This window comes from Vombatus ursinus, unplaced genomic scaffold (genome assembly GCF_900497805.2).
Source record: "Vombatus ursinus unplaced genomic scaffold, bare-nosed wombat genome assembly UNPS02014798.1, whole genome shotgun sequence".
Classification (NCBI taxonomy): domain Eukaryota; kingdom Metazoa; phylum Chordata; class Mammalia; order Diprotodontia; family Vombatidae; genus Vombatus; species Vombatus ursinus.
The window spans coordinates 61,787,349-61,813,383 of NW_020954576.1; the positions used below are offsets into that span (position 1 = coordinate 61,787,349).

General features: G+C 39.4%; 1 protein-coding gene across 4 annotated transcripts in view; it reads left to right on the plus strand.

The window, feature by feature from the left end:
* Window positions 1-6,219: 6,219 nt before the first annotated feature.
* The window catches only part of LOC114049939 (cancer-related nucleoside-triphosphatase-like), a 39,815-nt gene continuing 19,999 nt past the window's right edge, over window positions 6,220-26,035 (plus strand). For all 4 annotated transcript variants that reach the window (XM_027871417.1, XM_027871415.1, XM_027871414.1 and 1 more), the window contains exons 1-3: window positions 6,220-6,311; window positions 10,930-11,092; window positions 12,668-12,764. In XM_027871417.1, the coding sequence (XP_027727218.1) occupies window positions 6,278-6,311; window positions 10,930-11,092; window positions 12,668-12,764 (294 nt within the window). In that variant the 5' untranslated portion in view covers window positions 6,220-6,277. The remainder of the gene's footprint in view (window positions 6,312-10,929; window positions 11,093-12,667; window positions 12,765-26,035) is intronic.

Sequence of the window (26,035 nt, forward strand, 5' to 3'; positions counted from 1 at the left end):
TTTTGTCTATTCTAATTTTAAGGGAGTTTGATGTGTGGACAAGGTTTTGTACTTCTCCCAAACTGTTAATTCTCTTTCCAGTTTTGTCTTCAACAGTTCTTATTTCTTTTCCTATTTCATTAGCATTCCTATTTGTAAAAATGAAATAGAGTATTATGCTATTCTAGAAAATAATGATGAGGATGGCTAGCATTTATATAATGCTTTAAGGTTTGCAAAGCCCTTTGCAAATATTATCTCATTTTATCCTCACAGCAACCTTGGAAGTAAGTGCTACTATTGTTCCCATTTTACAGAAGAGGAAACTGAGGTAGACAGAAGTAAGTTTCTGAGGCTGGAGTCTGACTCCAGTTCAATGCTGTATCCATTCTGCCACCTAGCTGCCTCTGGTATTGAATGTTGTGTTATTCTGAGGCTTCAGGGATAGCTTAGTCTGGGGACCTGGAAGTTTTCAGTGTTGCCAAAGTGTTCTGATCTGTCCTAGTCTGAGCTCTGCTAATTCCTGAGCTCTGAAATACTGCTGTGTTGCAATCAAGAAGAAGCCTTCAATGTGTCAAGATTTTTTTTAACATAGCTGCTCTGGGAGTTTGGTGGAAACTTTCCCAGTAATGCCAGCAGTAGTCATCAAGAAACTGGGTTTTATTCTTGATTCTAATGAGCAAATCTACAAGGAATGTTATACTTCAAGGGGAAAGAAAAAAACCACAGCTAACATGTGTATCCCGGGTTTAGAATCATAAGATCTGGAAAATGGAAGGGGTCTTAGTGGTCATCTAACCTTTCATTTTATAGATGAGGAAACTGAAGCAGAGAGAATTGGCTGCCCATCAACATGTAGTTCTTTTAAAAAATAATTTTATTTTTAGCTTTTGTTTTTATATCACTTTTATTTGAAATATATTTCTCTCCCTCCCTTATTCTATGTTGAAGAAAAATATAAATATCATACATGGCACAAGTCTGCCAGAAAAAAAAAATCACTTGATTTAACATTATTCTATATTCAAGCCATTTTGGACTTGGAAGGAGAGAAGTCCAAACTGACATAGTTTCCTTATGCTCTCTGCCATTCCTCTTTACCTAAAGACAACTTCAGGTAACATTTACAGGAATCTTAAACAACAAAAAGATCATATGTTAAAACATTCTAAAATAATAGTCCTGCCTCAGTTTCTTCCTAGATCTCTCCCCTCCCTACAATCAACAATTGCTAGAGGGGATGAACAGAGAGGAGACTTCCCTTAGATGGATCAACAGCTCAATAATTTCAGGGGTAGGGAAGGCAATGATCATACTAGAACAAGACAAGAGGTATTCTTTGATCTAAGTTTTGGTTACCACCCTTAGAAAGACCCCAAATAGGAGCTTTTTAGCCCAGAGAAAATATTTTTTCCACACCAGCAAGCCATGCCTTGTAACAAAATATTTTTAAAAGGTGGGAAGAAAACAGCACAGAAAAATTAACCAACATATCTAGTGAGTCTAAAAATATATACAATATTCCATACTCAGTCCTTTTTCTCATTTCTTCCTCATGTAAAAGCTTGGTGATTTTAATTATGGTGTTCAGTATCAGGTTTTGTTTTCACTTACAGTGTTGTAGTCATTATGTATATATGCATATTTTTGTGTAGTTATTGTTTTAACTGGTTCTGCTTACTTCACTGCATCTGTTCATATCTTCCCATGCTCCCCTGAATTTTTTTTATATTCAATGTTTTAAAAAATAAATTTATTATTTATTTATTTTAAACATTCTTTTATTTCTGAATTTTGAGTTCTAAATTCTCTCCCTTACTCCCACCCCTCTTCCACTTGCTGCAAATGCAGGAAAAATCATAACAGTTATACATATGAAATTATGCAAAACATTTCCAAATTAGCCATATCACCAAAAAAAGCCACAAAAAAGTAAAGTGAGAAAATTATACTTCAATCTATATTCAGAGTTCATCAGTTCTCTCTCTGGAGGTGGATAGCATTTTTTTTTTTGAAGAAATTTAAAAAAAAATTTCTTCCAACTTTTTAACATTTTTATTTAAAATTTGGAGTTCCAAAATCTATCACTCCCTCACTACCTCTCCTCTCCAATCTTTGAGACAGTAAGCAATCAGATATAGATTATACTTGTGCAATTATGTAAAACATGTCCATATTAGTCATTTGATAGCATTTTCATCATGAGTCCTTTGGAAACGTCTGCTCCTTTGCCATTCAGAATATCATATTCTAAGACTTCTGCTCTTTTGACATGGAAGCTGCTAAATCTCATATGATCCTGAAAGTGGCTCCATGATATTTGAATATTTTCTTTCTGATTGCACAGTATTTTTTCCTTGACCTGGGAGCTCTGGAATTTGGCCATAATATTCCTGGGAGTTTTCATTTTAGGATCTCTTTAAGGAGGTGATCCGTGGATTCTTTCAATTTACATTTTACCATCCGGATCTAAGATAAAGTCAGTTTTTCTTTATAATTTCTTAAAATATGCTGTCTAGGTTCTTTCTTTGATCGTAACTTTCAGGTACTCCAATAATTCTGAAATTATCTCTCCTCAATTTATTTTCCAGGTCAATTGTTTTTCCAATGAGATGTTTCACATTTTCTTCTATTTTTTTTTTTCATTCTTTTGATTTTCTTTCATTGTGTCTTGATATTTCATGGAGTCATTAGCTTCCACTTGCCTAATTCTAATTTTTAAGGAATTATTTTCTTCAGTGAACTTTTGTGTCTTTTTTTCCGTTCCATTTTCTATTTTTTCATGTTTTTTCCATAATTTTTAAGGAGTTCTTTTCTTCAGTGATTTTTTTCTGTTTCCTTTTCATTTGGTCTATTCTGCTTTTTAAGGAGTTCTTTTCTTTGGTGAATTTTTGTTCCTTTTTTACTATTAGGCCTATTCTGTTTTTTAAGGTGTTATTTTCTTCAGTTTTTTTTTTTTGCATCTTTTATCATAAGGCCAATTCTGTTTTTTGAGGTGTTATTTTATTCAGTATTTTTTTGTGCCTTTCTTACCAAGCAGTTAATTCTGTTTTCATAATTTTTTGTATCATTCTCATTTCTTTCCCCAATTTTTCCTCTACCACTCTTATGGCTTTCTTTTACTTTTCCAGGAATTCTTGTTGGTCTTGGGTCCAATTTGCATTTTTCTTTGAGGCTTTGCTTGTAAATGTTTTCACATTGTTGTCTTCTTCTGAGTTTATGGCTTGGTCTTCCCTGCCACTGTAGTAACTTTTTATGGTCAAATTCTTTTCTCCCCCCAGCCTATTTCTTGACTTTAAATTTTATGATAAAGTTGGGCTCTGTTCATCTTTGGGTGGAGATGCCCTATACCAAGCCTTAGGCTTTTTTTTTTTTTTTTTTTTGTGCTGCTGTTTTCAAAGCTAGTTCTGGGAATCTACAAGTTTTTGGTGCCAAGGTGGTGGGAGCTGTGTAGAGTTGGGGTCACTGCTTTCCTAATCTGCACTCTGGTCTTTATCCAGGAAGGACCTCTCTTCCCTGGGAGCCATAAGTGCTAGTGCTCTTCTCTACCTTGGAACTGTGACCAGGGCCCCTGCTGTCTTGTGACCAACTGGAAGTGCTCTTCTCTGCTTTGGAACTGTGACCCAGAACTGTCCAAGGGCAATAGAATTGCCAATCAGTGCCAGCAAAAAGTCCCCTGAAATATCTCTCTGACCAGTTGTCTAACCCCCTTACTGTCTCTGGGCTACTGCTTCTGCTGCCTCTAAGACCAACAACTGGTGTATTGCCCTGCTCCAGGCTAGCTCCCACCCTGGTGTCACAGCCCTCTCCTGCCAATCTCCTAAGCCACCTTAGGGTGGAAAAATGTCTCACTTTGACCTTTCATTGGGTCTGCTGCTCCAAAATTAGATTTGAGAAGTTATTTTAAAGTTGTTGGGAGGAAAGTGTTGGGAGAGTTCAGCTCGGTTGCTTCCTGTACTCCATCTTGGCTTCATCATCATATTTATTGTTTTTTGCTGCACAGTAAAATGACATTTCAATGGGGTGGCACAGTGGATAGAGTACCAAGCCTGGAGTCAGGAAGACTCATGTTCCTGAGGTCAAATCTGGCCTCAGATGCTTACTAGCTGTGTGACCCTAGGCAAGTCACTTCACCCTGTTTCCCTCATTTTCCTCATTTATAAAATGAGTTGGAGAAGGAAATGGAAAAACAATCCAGTATCTTTGCCAAGAAAACTCCAAATGGGGTCACAAAGAGCTGGACATGACTGGAATGACTGAATAAAATATGGCATAACATTTATGTACCACAATTGGTCTGGCCATTCTCTGATGAGCATCTACCTTGTTTCCAGTTTTTTGCTACTACAAGCTGCTGTGAATATTGCATTGTTTCTGGCACTTTCTTTTCTAGCTCTGACCTCCCTGGCATATATGCCCAGAAGTGGCATTTTTGGATCAAATGTTAAGGATGTTTTAGTCACTTTCATAGTATAATTCCAGAATGGCCAAACCAATTCACAGCTTGACTAATGTGTAATATACCATTTGTGTATTAGTGTGCCTGTCTTTCCATAACTCCTTCAACACTGATTATGCCCAGCTTTTATCCTCCCTGACAATCTGCTTAGTAGGAGGTAGAATCTGAACTGTTTTGACTGCATGTCTCTTATCAGTGGTGATTTCGGGCATCTTGGAATACTAAATGGCAGTCAGGATTTGGACCCACTCATTCTGACTCCATATACCAGGTTCTTTGTTGTTTGAAGAGATCTTTGTGAGTATCTAGTTCAAATCTCTACCATATACATGACTCCCCTTTTATAATGTTACCCCAAAGTTGTCATCTACTCTCTATTTGAAAACTTCTAGAGTTAGGGAACTTATTACCCCCATAAGGCAGCCTTTTACATACATGATCATATTCAATTGTTAGTAAATTATTTCCTGTTTTGAGCTTGTATCACCCCCTGGGTTCAATCCATGTCTGAGCTGGGTCAAGGGAGTCCATAGGCAGTTGCCCAGATTGGGCTACCACTGCTACCAGTTCTGCTAACTGGTGAAACCTCTCTGAAGACTCTGATGGATCTTCTGGCCTCACCTGTTGCCTTGCTCTCCCATCTCAGGATACTTATTTTAAACTCAAAAGAGATACAGGCCAATACATATAAACAAATGGCAACTGGGCAGGGAGTATGTTTTGCTGCTGCCCTTGTCTCCCTTGATAGATCATAGCAGTCTTCTTTACTAAAAAGCTCTCTGGAGGCTAATATCCTTGAAGTTCTAGTCTTCAGTCAATTAAAAGATTTTTTATTTTTGTTACCACACAGTGCTGACCCCTGAGTCATCATGGCTAATAGGAGGCCATCACCCAGAAGCATGTCCCAAGCTTCTGTTTATTTGCCTGAAATGCCACTTGGGCATTCTCCAAGGAGGGGAATTGCAGGTGCAGCACTAGGAGCTGAAGTCCCCTCCTTAAAACTTGGTCCTATCAGGAGCAAGATTTAGTCAAGGTTCCAGAACTGTTAAGGGAAGATATAAGAGCTTCACAACAATTAATCAATAAATCAACCAACGTTTATTAAGCACCTACCATGGACCAAGCAATGTACTAACACAACACACAGCATGAATCACCCCAATAGATAAAGGTATCTCTATATGGCTATTTTTTTTTTTTATATATGGGAGAGGGTCTCACCAAACCAGTGTTCAGCTGTATAGCTGAGGCACCTAGGTGGTACAGTGGGCCTGGAGTTGGGGAAAACCTGAGTTTCAAATCCAGCCTCAAATACATTTAGAGTTGCGTTAACTTAAGCAAGTCATTTAACCTCTGTCTCAGTTTCCTCAACTGCAAAATGGAGATTACAATAGCACCTTATAAAGATCTAATGAAATATTTGTAAAGGGCTTAGCACAGAGCCTGGCATGTATATAGCAGGTGCTTAAGAAATGGTAGCTATTATTATTATCATTAGATTTTCCCTTACTTTGAACTATCAAGTACCAGTGTCAGTGATGTGCCCAGTAAGTCCTGCTAGTAATGTCATTTCAAATGCATATAACTTTCCCTTCATCTGAGCTACAGCCTGTTCAGGGCAGAATGAAGTTTTCTCCCGGGTCAGAACAACTCAAGCCCTTGAAGTCAGGATGCAAAGGCAAAGGGACACAGAGCATGTGCATTGTACCATCCATAGAGGCACGCTCCGCCCTCCTCAGAGGGAGGGGGAAGAGGAAGGGAGGGGAAACGGAAGAGAAGGAGGTGGAGCCGGAGGTTACAAGTCCAGAGAGGGAGGATCTGAGAACTCCAGACCCCAGAATGACCAAACATGTGTTCTTAACGGGGCTCCCAGGTAAAGCCAGTTCCCCTGCCGTGCAGCAACCACAATGGTCTAGGCCCCTTTCTAGATTCCCTTCCCACCTCTCCTGGCGCTCCCGAGTTCAGACAGCAGGCTCGAGCTGCTTGAAACGCGGAAAGGAAGTTAGGTTCTTGGCTCGCCCTCAGCCCTACTCGGGGGTGAACAGCACGGGCTCTCTGGCAATCTTGGCTTAGATACAGATGCACGCTCTCCACCTTCGCGTAGGTCCGTGCCCCTACCCTGCCCCCCCCGTGGCGCCCCCAGCCCCCCTGCCCAGCTGGGCCGGGGGGGGGCCGGCAGGGGGGGGGCCCCCCCCCCCCCGCCCCGGCCGGGGCTGCTGCTGCAGCGGCTCCAGTCTCGAGCTGCTCTGCATTCTCAGGAATCCCAACCGCTTCCCCCTCCCTAGCCCGCCCCTGCGCGAGGTCAAGTTATTAATAGCGACGGTGATGAAAAGCAAAGCCCTCCGATTTGAAGGCAAGGAAGCCGGTCTCCAGGCTTAGCTTCCTGGCTGGAGGAGACCTCCTTATGTATCCTCCACTTCGGGCTCTTTTTTGGGGGGAGGAGGAAATGATAAGGATAGATAATTAAACCATTAACAATTGTTGCTTTTTAATTAGTTCTCCGATGGCAAGAGAGTGTGCGTATGGTGGTGGTTAGAGAGCTGGGTTCAGCTGCACGGTCCAGGGGATAGAGCACCAGACTTGGAGTCAAGAAGACCTGAATTCAAAATCGACCAACCAAATTTCCTAGCTGGGTGTCTTGGGCTAGTCTCCCAGATCTCTGTCTGCCTTAGTTTCCTTATTTGTAAAATGGGGATCATAATAATACCTATCTCCCAGGGTTGATGTGAGAATAAATTGTGATTGTATTTGAAAAGCTCTTTGCAAACCTTAAAGCACTCTAGAAATGCTAGCCATTATTAATAAAGTCTCTAGACTCTGTGATCCTGGGCAAGTCGCTTAATCTCTGAGTGTTCTTGGCTACTCTCTAAGGCTAAATTGCAGGAAAGAAGCTTACTTGCATGGAGAGAGAGACTTTCCTCACTGGGGAATTAGTTCCCTATACCAGTATATAATCCCACAATGACAAGACGCTTGTAGGACATGCTTGCATCAGTTTTCCTGGGAGCAGATACAGAAGCAAGTGTGATGGATCTTTGGGAATAGGAGAATGGAAAGGAAAGGGAATAAGCATTTATGTAGCACCTTATATGCCTACTACCTACAAGGTACTGTGCTAAGTAAATATTTTACAGATAACTCATTTGAGTAGTGAGGTTGCCAGTCAAGGTTACAATCAGATGCTTGTGGTCTATATGGTCTAGGACTAGGTGATACAAAGGTGTGTATCCATGTATGTATACACACATATAAAATATTATATATATATACATATACATATATATGAGATATACACACATGTTTGTGTGTGTGTGTAGTTGTTCATTTGTGTCTGACTTGTGACCCCATTGACTTGTCCGTGGGGTTTTCTTGGCAAAAATGCTGGAGTGTTTTGTCATTTCCTTGTGTGTGTGTGTGTGTCTGTGTGTGTGATGGAGAGAGAGAGGGATAGGGATGGATAGACAGGGGATATAAGCTGCCTCCTCCATTAGAATGTATGCTGCTTTAGTACAGAAAGACTGTTTTTGCTTTTTCTTTGTAAACCCAGCCCCCAGCACAGTGCTTGGCAAATAGTAGGAGCTTAATAAATGCTTGTTGATCTATTGATTTTGAGCCAGAATACCTGCATTGGAATCCCAGCTCAGCTGTGTGACTTCATGCCTCTTGAGCCTCAGTTGCTTTACCTCTAATAGGATCGGGGTAGATTGAGTGAATGAACTCTATCGTCCCTATGATCTCAAGTAGTAGTACTATGAAGAAATTGTTTTCTTTATTACTCATTTTGCCCAGTCGGCCTAAGAAGTGAACAATGATTGACTAAAATGGTTTGATGGATCAGTGAGCTTAGTGTTACTTCCTAATGCATCACCTGATACAGTTCCCAATTTTCTATGTAGTCTCATCCTGTCTTTCTTGTATGTGTCTTTATGTAAATCTCCAAGGAGCATCCTCCCAAGGCATGAGATGGTTCCCTAGGTTTGTTTGTTTTTTTTTTAAATACTCCCCGAGTACCAGTGTACCATTCAGGCTGTCTGTCTGTTATGATAGGTGTTCTTGCTTTAGGCCACTTATGAGGACATGTGTCATTGTATGCTACAGGCCACTTTAACCTACTATTCCTCTTTCCATTGCTCTGTGGAAGTGCTGATCTCTAGTATTTTCTCAGATAAAATCCTTTCTAACATAAATGATTATTTCCACTGTTTATTGCCCTTGTAGCAAAAGCTGAGTTTGAGGTTTAAAATTTAAAAAGAACCTAGGGGAAGACAAAAACATTTAAATACAAATTACAGGCGGTTCTCCAACTTTCAGATAGATTATATTCTAAAGTTCCGTACCCATTTCCCCAATGGACGTTTATTAAGTAAGCACTTTTATATATGCAAAGGATTGTGTTAGGTTTTGGAGATACAAACATGAAAAAATGATATTCCCTTCCTTCAAGGAGTTGTTTTGTTAGGTTAGGTTCACTGTCCGGACCGGCCTTTAGATCCCTCTGACCAGTCACTTAGTAGATCTATTATGATAACAGTTGCTAGCATCACTAGCCAGAGTTAGGGATCATAAAATCAGAAGAGCTATGTTTTACCTGAGAGAAGACTTTTTTCTCTTTTCCTAGGCACAGGAAAACTTCAAAAGCATGTGAACATAACAGTATGTTATCTTGTCTTGATGACATCCATTTGAGAAACATACTTTATAGTATAGTCATTTATATAGGAAAAGTAAGGCACAGAGGTATTTAAGGGAGATAATCCAAGTGATGCTTAGTTAGGGTTAAAGCCAGAATTAAAGCTTAGGTTTCTGACTCCTAAAATGGTGCTTTTACTAGATAATATTGTTTTCAGATTCTTTGAGGTACTTGAACCCTTGAATATTGTTTTCATGTTTTAGCAGCCTCAATTCTATAGGAATATTAGGGTGGAATCAGGCGTTTCCACCCTAATATGAAGGATATATAAAATTAAATGGTTCTGCCTTCATAAATACTTTAAAGGAACCTTAAAGATTTTTTGAGGAATTTGGGTTAACCCTTATTTTTGCAGAATAGGTAGCCACCTCATTGATACCATTAGAGATATGTAATATCTATTATAATTAAAATAAATCAATAAAATAAATATAAAATAATAATAATAGCTCACCATGTATATAGTGTTTTAAAACTTCACAGAGCGCTGCCCTATGAGTTAGGTAGATAATGCAAATAATATTATCCCACTTTTATAGAGAAGGAAACTAACTCAGAGGTTAAAAAATAATAAGAGTTGACATTTCTAAAATATTGTGTAGATGACTTGAACAAGGTCACCCAGCTAAAAGTGTAAGTATTGAGATTAGAAATCTGGTGTCCTGACTCCTGATTCAGTATGTGCTTTGTAGCTCATATCTTCTTAGCAGGCTTGGCCAGAATGATTAGAGTCACTTCAATAGGTCAAGTCTTGATGTCTCCAGAAAGCAAAATTTAAATGTTTCCAAGATACTACCTGACCCCTTAGTACTCATTGTTCCGGCTAGCACAGCAGATGGTAATATAAACTAGCTTGTTACATTCCACACCCTGTAGGAATGGGCCAGAGGGTCAGAAGAAAGAGTATCCCTTGGATACCATGGGATTAAGGGGCTCAGAGGAAGGCATTGTAGTAGGGGGTGGGGGCTTGGCATCCTGAGTATACAAGACTTGGAGGAGGGGCTCGTAGAAGGAGGGACCTAGTTGAAAATTAGTGCTTTTGAGAGACTTTGTCTCCTTTCGTTGGGAATTCAATTTAATTCAACAAACGGTTACCTACTGAAAGCAAGGCATTGTGGTAGGCTTGCAGAGACAGAAATGGAGTCTACACACCCCCCACCCCTGTTTTCAAGTATCCCATTTTCAATTTCAGGATACAATATGCATACATATAAAGATGTCTCAGATGACTAACTAGAGAGAGGGACACACACTCCAGGATCCTTAGTCAGAAGGATAAAAGTTTTTCCAGTGTTACTAGTGTTAAGAAACCAAAAAATTCAAATTTTGGTTTGCACTGACTAAGGCAGGTGAGGCCACATGTGGCCTCAAGGCCTCAGGTTCCCCATCCCTGGACTAAGGCCTTTGGCCTAGGTTCCTTGGTTTTGCTCCCTAGATGGAAAAATGAGTCAACTCAAGTCGTCTGTCTGCCTAGAGAAAACAAAGGCTTGTTCCATAGGCTGTAAATTGCCAGAAGATATTAAACATCAAAGCCCCTTTTTGTTACCTAGAATTGGCAGTGGGAACATGTACTGCCAAATTAGGCATGCTCCAGAATGTAAAAAGAAAACCCAGAAACAGCAGATTTTGATTCTTCTTGTTTCAACTTGAGATTAAAATTTTCACACCTGGAGCAATCAGAATTAAAATAAAATTAATATTCATGGGGATGTATTTATACACTGTTGAGCATGATTGCCACTCTGGATCTTGTAAGCTGTGGTGCTGCTGGCTTTATTAATGGGTGCTTATTTTTTCTTTTGGGTTGGAAAAACCACACTAATCCAGAAAGCCAGTGATGCTCTCAGATCACTGGGCGTGCCTGTTGATGGATTTTATACAGAAGAAGTCAGACAAGGCGGGAGAAGAGTAGGATTTGATGTGGTCACGTTGTCTGGATTGAGGGGACCTTTGTCTAGAGTTGGGTACTGATGTTTAAATTGTGGGGATTCTTCCTCTCTTACGTGCTTTTTGTTTTTTTACATTTTGGGGTTTTCTGTTCTGATGAAATGGAAGCTTACTGCTCTGAGCAGTTTCTAAAATCATATTCTGGGTGTCGTCTTCAGATTGAAGACTTTCTCCTACATTCTTCCCTCTTATATATAGGTATAGTGTTTAAAGGAGGTAGGGCTTTGGGAGCTGAGTAAATGGAATCTGGATCTTTTGGTCCAGACCTTGGGCATTTTCCCGGAGAAAATGAAAACACAGAAATAGGTTTTGAAATCAATTTAATTCTGCAAATATTTATTGAATACCTGCAGACATTGTGCTGTGTTGTGGGAAATATAAAGAAGAGAAAACCACTCCTGTCTTGGGAGAGTTGCCATATATATTATCCATGTAGATAATACACGTGTAATTCTAATTAAAGTAAAATGTGACTGGAAGAACTTCCAACAAGGTAATCTGTTAGTTAAGGAGGGAGAAATGAGGTCACTTTGGGCTGGGGAATCAGATGAAGCTCCATGCATTAAACAATCATGAAACACCTATGGTATGCCAGGCATTGTGCTAGGTTCTGGAGATAGCAATATAATTATGACAAAAATCCCTGCATTACAGGAGCTTAGATTCTATTGGGGGAAAACTACCCTTATATAGGGGGAGGGAGAGAGGGAGGAAACAAGCATTTATAAAGCACCTACTATGTGTCAAGCTGAGTGCTATGTTAAGTGCTTTTACAAATATCTCATTTGATCCTTGAAACAACCTTGTGAAGTAAGTACTATTATCTCCATTTTACAGTTGAGGAAACTGAGTCAAACAGAGGTTAAGTGACTTGCCCGGGGTCACACAGCTAATAGGAGTCTGAGGCCAGATTTGAACTCAGGACTTTCTGACTGACTCCAGGCCCAGCACTCTATCCACTGTGCTTCTAGCTGTCTCTAATGTAAGCCTCTAGATACATTCAGAATAGATAATGCACTAGACTTGGAAATAGGAAGAGCTGGGTTTAGAAATAGGAAGACCTGCCTTAGATATACATTAGCTGTGTGACCTGGGGCAAGTCATTTAATGTCTCTAAACCTCAGTTTCCTCATCTGTTAAATGGGTTTAATAATAGGACCTACCTCACAGGGTTGTGAGGATCAAGTGAATTAATGTTTCTTGTGCTATGATGTAAGGATTGTATTTTTATCTTTTTATCTCCATTGCCTAGATAGTGCTTAGTACATAATAGGAGCCTAATAAATGCTTATTGAAAGATTGAAAAAGAAATTTTAAAAATGGTGCCAGAGTCAGTGGGGTGACGTATATAACCTCTCCTGGTCCCTCTGACATCTGGATTCAGTATTGGGCCTCCTGTCCAGTCTCTCAAAGCACTGTGCTCAGGAGAGTGGGTGGAATGCAGTCCTCACTGCAAGCCACCAGTTTAGGGGTGAATAGCTCTATGGATGATTCAGCCCATGAGGGAGGGAAAGCCCCAGGAATGGAGCTGAAAATTAGACATTAACAGAGGAAACTGATGTGACTCAGAACAAACTGGTTTTTACATTTAGGTCACAGCCTCCTGCTGGAAGACGTGAATACCGAGTGGGGCAGTATGTGGTGGACCTTCATTCTTTTGAGCAGTTAGCTCTCCCTGTGTTGAAAAATGTGAGTATTAACTTAAATCGTCTCTCCCCCAGTCTCTCTCCGTTGTCATCATGGGGAGGCCTGGCTGACCTTCTGACCAGAGTAGTTTTTTCTGATTCATGGAAGGCCAGTTTTATACCATATGGTATCTAGGCCAATTGGCTGATTAGTAGTCAGGTACTATAGTTAAATAAGCCCCTAGGACTTAATCACTGGAGTTCAAACAATTATTTGCCTTCATTTATATGCAAATGAGCTATTTCTTTCCATTTTAAAACACTTTATTTAGCCTTGTTGGTTTTAGAGCTGGAAGAGACTTGGAGGCTCTCTACCCCTACATTTTACAGTTGAGGAAACTGAAGTGCAGAGCGGTAAAGGAACTTGTTTAAGGTCCCAAAGCTAGTAAATGGCACAGCCAGGATTTGAACTACAATTTGAAAATAGCATTTCTTTACTCCCATCACTCTGACAAGTTGCTTCTTGCTGGAAAGGTAGGTTGAAGCCACATTGTAGAGGACATCAAATGCCTGACTACAGAATTTGTATTTTATTTCATAAACAATGAGGAGCCACTGAGGTTTTTTGAGCAGGGGACTTAGTTGGATGTATGCATTGGAAAAGATTTTTATTGTTGTTGCTGTTGTCATTTATGTCAGAGACGGTCAGGATAGGGAGGAATTGGACTATGGGAGAACAGTTAGGCCATTACGGTAGTCCAAGGGAGAAACACTCAGGGTCTGAATTGAGATGGTAGTGCATAGGTTAGTGCGTAGGAAAGGATGAAAGACATAGTGTGGATGTGCACATAGTGCACAGGAAAGGATAGATAAAAGATATAGAGTGGATGTAGTACTGACAAGCCTTGATAACTGATTTAATGTGACGGGTGAGGGATAAGGAAGTATTAGAAATGAGTGAGCTTTTTGAGCCTTGGGTAAATGAGAGAATAGTAGTACTAACAACAGAAACAAGGAAGGTGAGAGAAGGCAATTTCAGGGGAGAAAGACAAGATAGAAGAGTAAATTTTGGACATGTTGGAGTTTGGGTACCAGTGGGACATTCAGATGAAGATAACTCTTTGAATAGTTGATGAACTATGAACTATGGGATGACCAGGAGGGATTGGGGCTGGATCTATAGGTTTGGGAGCTGTCTCCATACTAGTCATGTGAGTGTCTGACATCAAAATTGGAGAGTGTAGAGAAAGACAAGAGAGCCAAGGATAGAGCTTCAAAGAACATCCACATTTAGGAGATGTGAAGAGAATGATAAAATTGGTGATCAGGACAAATCGGTCAGACAAGAGGAAATTCAAGAAAGAGCAATGTCACACAAGTTGATGGGAGAGGGAGGAAAGGGTGTCTCGATACCAGCAAATCCTGCAGAGAAGAAGAGGAAGAGGAGAGTTGAAGAATGACCAATGGATTTGATGATAGTAGTCTTTGAGAACTGAGTTTCAGTAGAGTAGTTGAGCTCGAAACCAGAAAAGGACTTGAAGAGAGAGATTATGAGGAAGTAGTGGGAGGAAGTGTAGACCATTTCTATAAGCTTAGCAATTAAAAGAGAGTAGAAAGTATTGCAATGTCAAAGGAAGGTTTTATATTGATTTAGAAAATTTAGCTTCTGTGAACAGGTTATTCATTGAAATCATAAGTGCTCCACTCTGATTGAGAAACTTTTATTTATTTATTTTTTTTTTGCATTGTTGTAGGTATTGCCTTACATGACCTTAAGGAAATTAATCCTTTGGGGAGTTTATAATCTTCTCTCATTGCTTAAATTTATATATTTCTTTATCCACTTTGTTACTGCATCTTCCCTAAAAAGAGAAATGTCATTTTTTACATTTTTTAAATGAAAGGGAATTAAATTTGAATTTTGTTTGAGAATTGAATTGGCTCACCTTGAGAAAGATAGATCTTGGAATCTTGCGAAAGGATGGGTATGAATTGCTAATTCATAAATACAAGTTGAATCTTAGCAGAAGAGTTACTGTCCAAATATAATGTATGGATTCAACAGAAGCATGGTAAGACAGGGATGCATTTTCATAGTAGAAAGGCACTCACTTCATGCCTGAATGGGAAATCTAGAGCTTAGGAGTGACAAGGACTAAATTCTTTTGTCAGGTTGACCTTGAGTGTCTAGAGGCCTTCCCTTATCTCACACACACACACACACACACACACACACACACACACACACACACACCCCATGTGTCCTATAGAATCAGAAATTCAAAACAAAAACAGATGAATATGATATAGTGGAAGGAGTACTTTTTATAGTCAGAGATCTTCAGTTTGAATCCTAATGCAGTTGTTTTATTAATTGTATGACCCTAAGCAAGTCACTGTACCTCCAGACTTCATTTTCCTCATCTATGTGTTTTGGACTAGTGATATTGAAGGGAACTTGGAGTTCTAAATCTATGATTCTGTGAGCCTAAGAAATTTCAAGTTAAGACTGAGACTTGTTGACCAATGGCATGTATATCCCTGGAGCAGTAGGGAAGCAAATTGATTTTTATTTTCCTTGCTTACGGTGCATGCACACTGTATAGCCTAATAGAAAAGTAGCCTTGTAAATTTTTTATATTGATCTGTAAGGTTGCATAGGAAGTCATTTTCCAATCTGAGTAAAGAGCTTGAATCATTTAGGAAATAATTCAAAAGTCCTCCTATCCATTTCCATCTTGATTATCGAACACAGCCTCTTACAACATTAGGGGGGTATAGGCTTCAGGTTTAAAAGCCTTAACTCTGCTTTCTGGCTTATTTGACTTTCGAATCATTTGTTTTCCATCTGCTCTTAAGTAGGAGAAAGTGTATTTTTGGGGGGGACTGTAGGAAAAGATGGGGAGAAAACCAAGATGGGAAAATAGGACAGAATTTGGAATGCTGCCAATTCAGCAAAGCAAGTTGAAATCCTGAGAAATCTGATTTGAGGAGAGGCTATTTAAACTGGGTGATGATGTGTCAGGTAGAATCTTTCGACAGTGGTACTCAGCATTAAAGATTCCTCAGTAACTCAGACTTATCATACCAAGACCCATTATCGCACAATGAAAGTCTTGGACTCTGGTTTTCCATAGAATTTTGGGGGCAGAGTTGGGGGGCAAAGGGGAAGGAGATCATTTCTTTTGTTGCAGGTAGAAGTTCTCTCTTAATCCATTGACATGGAAAAAGGAGAGAGTGGGTCACATTGGAAAATCTTATATATCACATCAGATTTCAAAAAACAGAATTTCTGATGATACTGAACCTTTCAATACAATCATTGTGAAATAACCATTTGAGATTTGAAATTTAATAATTTCTAGATATATGTCTTGTTGTCCATTAACATAGGGAAGTAAGTGTAGATTTTACTTTTTCTGAGAGTCAGTTTGATTAGTGGAAAGAGAACCAAAGTCAGAAGTCTGTTTTTAGTCATGTTTCAGTCATGTCCAACTCTTTGTGACTCCATATGGGGTTTTCTTGGCAAAGGTGCAGGAGTGATTGACCATTTCCTTCTCCAGCTCATTTTACAGATGAGGAAACTGAGAAAAATGGGGTCATACAACTAGTAAAACGTGGGGCCGGATTTGAACTCGGAGATGAATCTTCTGACTCCAGGCCTGACACTCTATTCACAGCACCACTTAGCTGCCCTGAAGTCAGAAAACTTGAGTTAAGTTCCCAGATTATAAGGAGCATACTAACCTCAGGTATCACGGTTATGTAATGACTGACCTGAAAAGGCAATGGATCATAAAGTGGGTAAATAATGATAATAATTTATGTAGGCAATAGTTAAGAGTGTTGGACTTAGTAAGAACTGAATTCAAATTCTATTGCAGACATAACTGTGTGACCCTTGGCAAGTCACTCACCTCTCACCCTCAGTTTTCTCATCTCATCTGTAGAATGGGAAGAATAATAATACTCCTCCTCCCCCAGTTGTGAGGATCACATGAAATAACATATGTGCGGTGTCTTGCAAACCTTAAAGTTCTATATAAATGTTGCCTAATAGCATGTCAATGTATGATAGTATTCTGAAAGTCATAGAGTATTTGCTTGTAGGTCTGTGGAAGGGAAACAATGTAAGATTAACAAAATAGAAAAAAAAAAGAGGACTAATAAAATTCAATATACAGTTTAAAAAATTAGAAAAGCCGCAAATAAACCCAAAATAATCACAAAAGATAGAATCACAGATCTAGATTGGAAAGGGTATCAGGGGTCATCTAGTACAGCTCCCTCCTTTTATATAGGTGGAAAGCAAAGCCCAGGGAGGTTAGGCGATTTATTCAAAGTCACACAGGTAGTGTCAGAGGCAGGGTTGGAACTCAAGTCTTATATCCAAACCACACTGCCAAAAGAGATTCTGAAAAATTATTTAAGAAATAAACAGATTGGGGTGAGGGGGGCCCGGAGGGGAGGTGGAGAAATACTGTAGAATTGGTAAACAAAACTAGAATCTTTTTCTTTGAAAAGAGTAACAAAAATCAAGAAACCTTTACTAATCTAATCTAAAGGAAAAGGGAGGAAAATCAGACTGCCAAAATAAAAAGATGAACAAGGTGAAAGTAACAGCAGACAAGAAATATCAGAACCTCCTATATACAAGTATGACTTTTTATCCTAGACCTGTGATTTCACTGGTGGAAATTCTTTGTAAGGAAACTCCTGAGTCTTGAGATCATTGCCTGGGCCACTGAAAGGCCCAGGCTCATGTAGCGAGTATTTGTCAGGTAGGGGTCTTCCTTATCCTGGCCCTGGGTCTCTAATCTATTGTCATACTTCTATGTGCTAGACAGTTACATGCCAACAACCCTGAGAATTTAAAAGAAATGGAAAACTACTTTTAGTGACATAAAGTATCAAATTAACAGAACATGAAATAGGTATTCTCTGAACGAGGGGTGGGAAACCTGGGGCCTCAAGGCCACATGCGGCCTTCTAGGTTTTCAAGTACAGCCCTTTGAATCCAAACTTCACATAACAAATCACCTTAATAAAATGATTTGTTGGGGGGTGCCAGGTAGGTGGTGCAGTGGATAGATCACTGGCCCTGGAGTCAGGAGGACCTGAGTTCAAATCTGGCCTTAGACACGTAATACTTACTAACTGTGTGACTCTGGGGAAGTCACTTAACCCCAATTGCCTCACAAAAAATCAATATCAGTACTACATAAATTATTCTCAAAAATTGAGAAAGAACACATTCTACCAGATTCCTTTTATGAGGCAAATCAAGTACTAATACTTGAGCCAGGGAAGGATAAATCAAGTATAGAAAACTGTAGACACTGTGGTTTACTAATGAATGTTCGTTCAGAAATTTTAATCATAATATTAGCATAATGGCAACAGCAAGATTTAAAAAAAAATTATTCATTATGATCAAGCTAGATTTATTCCAGGGATGCAAGAATAGTTCAACATTAGGGGAACAATATAATTAACCATAAATAAGAAGAGACACCATTCTAGGTTGAGACCACTTAGTGACATACTACAGCATTTTGAAATTCACATCAGTCTATTTTGATCTGAACAAGGTTTGCCAGAAAACAAACAAACGAAAACCCATTTATTTTTGAGAGTAGAAACTGTTGTTGACTCTGAAATAGATTCTACCAAAGGGTTGAGAAGCATTATGGGGACTGGGGGAAAAAGTGGAAAAGGACTCTTGTGCAGAGAAATTTATTTTCTTAATACTTGACCCAGCAACAATGCTTATTTTTTTTCTAGACCATTGGGCTTGAGACAAATTTTAGAGAAATTGGCTTCCAGTGGGGACATACCTTTCTGAAGGGTAGGAAGGGGCTTATGTTGTTCTTTAACATTGATAGCACAGTGGATAAAGCTCTGGCCTTGGAGTTAGGAGGACCTGAGGTCAAATGTGGCCTTAGCCATTTGACACTTACTAGCTGTGTGACCCTGGGCAAGTCACTTAACCTTGATTGCCTCACCAAGAAATAAACGAACAAACAAACAAAAAGAAAACAGAATCGATAATAAAGGGAGTATTACTTTTCCTTCTTTCCTTAGCTCATCCTTTAATCAGTGCATTATGAGAATAGGCATTGAAAACAAAAACTGCCACTTTCTGTTAGTAGAACCTCTTTGTTAGTAGAAAAAAAAAAGACAATGAAACTTCATTATCATGCTCTCTTCTAGGCTGAACCATAACTATGGTGAGTTAATTTGGGGTTTTCCCCAGGTTGCTGACATCTGTAGGTGTTGGAGGGAGGGTGTTTTTTCCCTGAAGAGGTCCTCCTACCTATAAGTCTACCGTTTTTCCTATACCTTATGGTCCTGTGCGAGCCATGTGGTGTGATCGTCCTTCCTACCCCAGGCCCATTTGCCATGGCACCCCTTTCCTGGGACCTCCAACCTCTGTGGACCTTTACCTCTTTCAGGGGTATACAGATCCGTAACTATAGACCATAATTTTGTGGATTTTAAAAAGGCTTGAGAGACATAATTTCTGGGTAATTTAATCATTTTATTAATAATGCCAGCATTTTAATAAAAGGATGGTCATTTGGCTATCTCTCTCTCTTTGACCAAAGACGATCATGGTGGTGGGCTCATGATTTTTTCTATGGCTCATGGTCCACTGGAAGAAGGATGTTCCTGAGGGTGGCAATCAACTCTGATTGGTTAACACTTAATGAGAGAATGAGTGAAGGGCTGGACCTGAACTTTGATTATGTCGTTTCCTTTTAAGGGAGTCTCAGCCTTGGGCAATCTATTCAAAGAATTTACCCCTATCCAAACCTGAGTAGAGCACAAGATCTACCTCACCAAGGTGGGATCTGGATAGAGGAGAAGGTTAGCTCTACCTTCAGAGACTGAGGTCTTGAAATGAGGATAAACAAAAGAGGGGAAAATCTGAATCTCCCCAAATCATTGGTTATTAATAATCATTTCTGTCACTTTAAGGGTCTTGGCTAGCCTCTCTCTGAGGGTCAGGACACTTCCTGTTTTCCCATATCACTCTTTCTCTGGGAACCCCCAACTGAATGTGTCCCAATCAGGTACAAAGAATTCCTAGTTATGACTCCTCTTCAAGGTCCATTCTTTAGGACCATTATTATAAGCAATACTTATAATGAGATCTTTCCGATACTATATTTCTAATTCTTGAAACATCATTAGAGATACATTCTTTTCCTAATGGTTTCTGTGTGTCTCTTCATATGCAAATACCCCTAAGAAGAGTAACCCTTTGATTTTTTTTTCAGTCATTTATAGATTACTGTGAATAAATTTTTTTTTTCATATCCTTTCCTTAAATAGGTGTTCTGAGTTTGCATTGGTTAGGAGCAGCAGAATGCTAGGCAGAATTTGGGGGTAGGCAGTCCAAGAAGAAGGGAAAACAATTTAGAAAGAGAAATATGGACATACTTCATCTGGTTCACGATTTGGTCTAGAGTGGGCACAATTTAAGATCAGAAAGAGAATAGTCAGCTTTCCCCTGAAAAGATGAAAAAGAAAATTTCTTGTTAACATCTGCTGGAATTCGAATGTTTGCAAACAGATAGAAAGAATTTCTCATCACCATTATCTATTTGCAGATACCTTTTTATGATCTTCTCTAGTATCCAAAATTCCATAAATTAAATCCAAATGAACCTCTAAAAATGTTCTTGAAGGAAATTTGTTTTATTCTTGAGTCTGATAACTGCAATTAAAAAAAATAATTGAACCTGTGCTTTCTTTGTTTTAGGGAATTCCCGCTGAGAAAAGTCGTTCCACCAAATCAGGTTGACCCTTGCTTTGTGACTTTTGCTTTTAGAGGGAAGTCTCAGGTATTGAGGAGTTAAAATAACTTGTCCAGAGGCACATAGCCATTACGTGACAGACACAGGACTTGAATTAGTTTTGAGCCCCACAGTTATCTTTTCTACTTTACAATAAAGAATAGAACAGACATATAACCCAGTTATCAAAAGTTTGAAAATTTATCAAAACATTTCTCAAATCAAGGGATTTTTTTTTTCTCTTTTCAGCAATTATCCCTTAACACTCACATGATAAAACTTCAGACAGAGATACAGCAGGAATTAATGGGCAGGTCTTTTCTGCCCCTTTGCAAAAAAAGTGCACTGAATTAGTACTATTAGCGACCATTTGTATAGTACTTTAAGGTTTAGCATTGTTGTTTAGTCATTTTTCAGTTGTGTCTACACTGTGATTCTATTTGGAATTTTCTTGGCAAAGATGCTGGAGTGGTTTGCTGTTTTCTTCTCCAGCTCATTTTATAGATGAGGAAACTGAGGCAAATAGGGTTAAGTGATTTGCTCAGGGCAACATGGCTAGTAAGTGTCTGAGGCCAGATTTGAACTCACGTTTTCCTCACTTCAGGCCTAGAACTCTAAACTACACCACCTAACTGCCCTCAGTTTACAAATATCATCTGATCCTCACAACAACATTGGAAGGCAGGTGCTTTTATTTTCCCCATTTTACAGATAGGAAATTGAGGCAGACAGTTTAAGTGACTTGCTTATGGCTAGTGTCTCAGCCAGATTTGAGCTTAGGTATTCCTGACTCCCAAGTCTAATGTTCCATTCATTGTTGCCATCTAAGCATTCCAAATGTGGAAGAGGTTCTGCAGCCCCGGGAGGACTAATTTGCCTCTTTGCAAATAGGTACTTTTCTGAAAATGGATTGTAACATGCACTTGTGTAAAAAAAATTCACATGTGTATTTTCAGTATTGGATAGGCTGATTTCCTAGGTACCTTAATCTATAGAGTAATTGGAGATAAGGTAATAGAATTGCTATACCTTATTGGATTTTCTTGGTCATGATGTATTAACCACTCTATAATTTTTAAAAATGGGTTTTAAAAGTTATTCAGATCATTAGATTGAAAAATAGTTTCTTAATAGAGAGTTAAGAGCGCTGACTGCTCGTTATTAGAGAGAGGCAGCTTGGCGCTGTAGGGAGAAAAGCAATGGATTCAGAGTCAGAGGCCCTGGTTTTAAATCCTAGCTCTGACATGTACAACCCATGTTTCAATGAACAAATACCTGTTTTTTCTCGTTCTCATCTTATCTCTGTCTTGTTGGGGGCAGGAAGAGGAGCAAACCCCTCATAACAAAAATGCACAGGCAAGCAAAAATTCCCAGATTGGCCTGGTTCAGAAAAATTTTAATCTTATACTCAAGGGACCGTTCCGTGGCAGACAGCTTTTCCCTCAGCCTCCTTAGACTGGTGGTTTGTAGAGGATTGTAGCAGGGCTGGAGAAAGCATAGCACAGCGGGAAGACCATTGGAGAACTTGGAGACCCAGGACTTGAGTCCTTCTTGACTTGGACACAACTCCCTGTGGGGCCTTGAACCAGTCACTTGGCTTTTTCTGGGCCGCAGCTCATTATTTATCAAATAATAGACTAGGATTGGACTAGGTGACTTCTAAAGACCCTTTCAGCTCTTAATCTCTCTCTTTCTCTGTATCCATTTTTCTGTTTCTCTGTCTCTGTCTCTGTCCTATTTCTCTTTTCTCACTCTCTTTCCCTCTCCCTCCTGCTCCTTCTCCCTCTTTTTCTCCTTCTGCCTTTCCATCTCTCTCTGTCTCCCTCTCCCTCCCTCTCTCTCTCCCTCTGCCTCTCCATTTTCCCCCCTCTCTCTCCCCCTCTTCCTCTCCCTCTTTATCTGCTCCCTCTTTTCTCCCCCTCTTTTTTTCTCTCCCTGTTACTCTCCTTCCTCCTCTTTCCCTCTGTCCTCCTTTCTCCTCCTCTCCTCCCCTTTTTTCCTTTTCCCTCCTACCTATATACCTTCCTATAATCTGATCCCTCCCCCTGCCTCTACATAACCCTGCCTTGTCCCTGAAAAAGGTAAGCACAGAAATCAATTAGTATGTTTGCTGTTAAAAAAAAAATGTTAACAATGATGGTGAAAAAAACAAAGTAAGCTGTTAGCATTATTGTTATTAATACAGAGGTGAGACAAGAGCCACTGTACAGCTGAAGAAACACATAACAATATATTCTTGGACTTTGAAGATTTGAAGCTGGAAAGGATCTTATAGAGCTTGTGGTCCAACTGCCCCTCATTTGACAGACAAAGAAACAAGCCTAGAGAGGTTAAATGCCTTTTCCAAGGTCACACAGACCATGAATGACTAACATAGCTAGGATTCAAATTTAGATTCTGTAGTTCTCGGTCTAGGATTCTTTTATCCAGACATATCTATAGATATTTATTTTTCAACCAAAGACAAAGTTTATTATTAAAGATCCACCATATTGGCCAGACTCTTAAGGAATCTAAACATTTGTATCGCTTAATGCAAGTGGGCCAGATTTTAAGAATCAGAGCTAGACTCATTGGCTAGACTCTTAAAGAATCTGAGCCCAGACATATCTATAGATATTTTACAAAAATGCTTATCTTAATTTTCTTTATATTCCTCAAGTGTGCAAAGGAGTAGTGACTTTTACTTTACCTTCAGTATTTGTTAACTTTTATTTAGTGCCTACAGTATACTATATGCTATAGAGACAGGAAAGACAGACATACTCTAGGTCCTGGATCTGGTGATTAATAGCTGTGTGCCCCCGGTTTGATGGGAGCCTTAGTTTCCTCATCTGTAAAGTGGGATACTTGTGCAACCTACCTGACAAGATCAGATGATCTAATCAGGTATGTCCCTTAGTCAACAAGCATTTATTAAGTGTGTGTTACTTGCCAGGCATAGTGCTAAGTACCATGTGAAAACATAGGCCTTGCCCTCAGAGAGCTCCCATTTTCATTGGAGAGATGGCATACAGACAACTGTGTGCATACAAGATATATCCAGAGTAGGCTGGAGGTAGTCTTGAGAGGAAGACGCTAACAGTAAGGAGGACTGAAAAGGCCCTTGTGTAGAAGGTGGGGTCTGAGCTGAGTCTTGTAGGAAGGCAGGAATATGGATGTATAGATTATTTTGTAACTGTAAAAAAGTTATGAATATAATCTGTAATAACCATAGCTGATATTTATGTAGTGTTTTGTGAGAGGCAGCATAATATAATGAAAAGAGTGTTAGTGAAAAGACCTTCCTGGTTCAGATTTTACCTCTGACACTTAACTAGCTGTGTGACCATAGGCAAGTCACTGCCTCAGTTTTTGCATCTACGAAGTAGACATAACAATATCTCTAGTACCTACCTCTCAGGATTGTTGTAAGGTTTTAATGAGATAACTTTAACAAGCTACAGAAATGTCAGCAATTGTGATTTGTGTCAAGCAGCAGGTTTGAAAGGCATACAATATCTGCTTCTAAATCGAACGTGAGAAACCTTACTTTCTGGGAAAAAAAAAACTGAGGCCCATTGATAATGAGCTTATATGTGTCAGGCATTTATGATTCCATTGGAACCTTGTTACAACTATCTCTAGAGAGCTCCATTTGAGAATGCTTCCTAGATTAAACCACCATGTATATGAGGGTGCTTTTGGTATTGAGAAGAGTAGACCAAGGGGTGGGGTGGGGCACATGATAGCTTTCTTTAAGTATTTGAAAGGTTATCTTATGGAAATGGAGTAGCATTGTTTAGTTTGGCCCCAGAGGACAGTGTTTAAATAAGGATAGAAATCTTAAGGAAATCCTTAAACAAAAATAATAATAATAATAATAATAATGATATTTAGCATTTCTATGGCTAGATATCATTATTAGTATTACTTGAGTTAACTCATTTGATCCTTACAAGCATCCTGTATGAGATACTATTATGATCCCCATTTCATAGACGATAAAACTGAGGCACAGAGTGGCTAAATGAATTTCCCAATGTTGTACTTCCCAGTAAGAGTCTGAGGCAAGATTTGAACTCAGGTCTTCCCGATTCCAAGTCCAGCGCTCTATCTGAGATGCCACTTAGCTCCCTCTTTGGAGTAATCTATAAAAGTGAGATGGGGAGACATGGGAAGGTAGTGTGTTCTTTCTGATAGAAAGTCTTCAACCAAAGGCTGGATAACCACTTGTCAGATGTTGTAGAGGACATTCTTTCTTAAGAATGGATTGGACCAGATGAGACTACTGAGGTCTCTTCCAATTCTGAAACTCTGTATTCTTTGGTATTACTGTAATTAATCCTCCCATGGTTCAAGAGACACTCATCTCACTAAATACTGCTCTATGGTACATAGTCCTCAGATCATAAAGCCTGGGTGAGGCTTTATCCAACCATCTTATCCAACCCCCTAATTTTACAGATAGGGAAACTGAGGCCCAGGGGGTTTAAATCACTTATATCGAGTTACATAGATAGTACATTTCACAGGTAGGACTTGAACCCTGGTCCCACGACCTGGTTGAGTCAGCCCTCTTTCCACTCTATCATACGTATAGTGAGATTCTCTTAGGGTCAATAATCTAAATTCCTCATCTGCAAGGTTTCTGTGGCTCCTGGATAAGTATAATTCCTATTTTTTTTCAAGGTGTGAAGGCTTAAGGAAGTGATATTTTCAAAGTGAGCATTTCCATTTGGTTGGAAAATGGAATTTTCACATGTGTCCAAATGTCTCTCTTCCCAGCATGTTTGAATAATGTAGGCGTGATCTAATTTGGGTGAAGATCCTTGAGAATTGCAGGAAGAGTTATTGGTTTTTGTTCTTTTTTTCTTAAAAAAAAAAGAAAAAAAATATATATATGTATATATATGATTTCCCCCCTCCCTTTCAGAGTGTTACATACCTTCTGAATTGGCTGCTTTCAAAACCGTCACTTTGACATGCCAAAATTAAGTTCCATTTGGCTTCAAATAGTGGTATAGGAAATTCACAAGGCTCCATAATTATTCATAGAATCTTGAGATGGAGGCAGCAAAATGTGCCCAACACATCCTTGATAAGAGTCATGCCGATTAGACTGGCTTGCAACCAGAAAGACAAAGCCTGCTGGGGAGGTGGATGTCTTTTGTGTGTGTCTGGGGGACAAGTGGCTGCTGGCTTCAGTTCCATTTTCCTCCTCATCAGTATCAGTCTTCATTCTAAAGAAAAGGCCTGTGCTAATTGGTGACGTGCCCTGAGAAGGGAGCTGTTGTAGGGAAAGGGTGTTTTTCTGGGCCCCGTGTCTTATTTCCAGGGCTACTGTTGCTCCCCCTGTGGTGACAGAGATAGATTTAAACATTCAAAAAGATGAACTGTCTCAGGCCTTTGCTGACATCTTTATAATAGATAGATGGATGGATGGATGGATGGATGGATGGATGGATGGATAGAGGGATGGATAGGTAGGTAGGTAGGCAGATAGGTAGATAGATAGATAGATAGATAGATAGATAGATAGATAGATAGATAG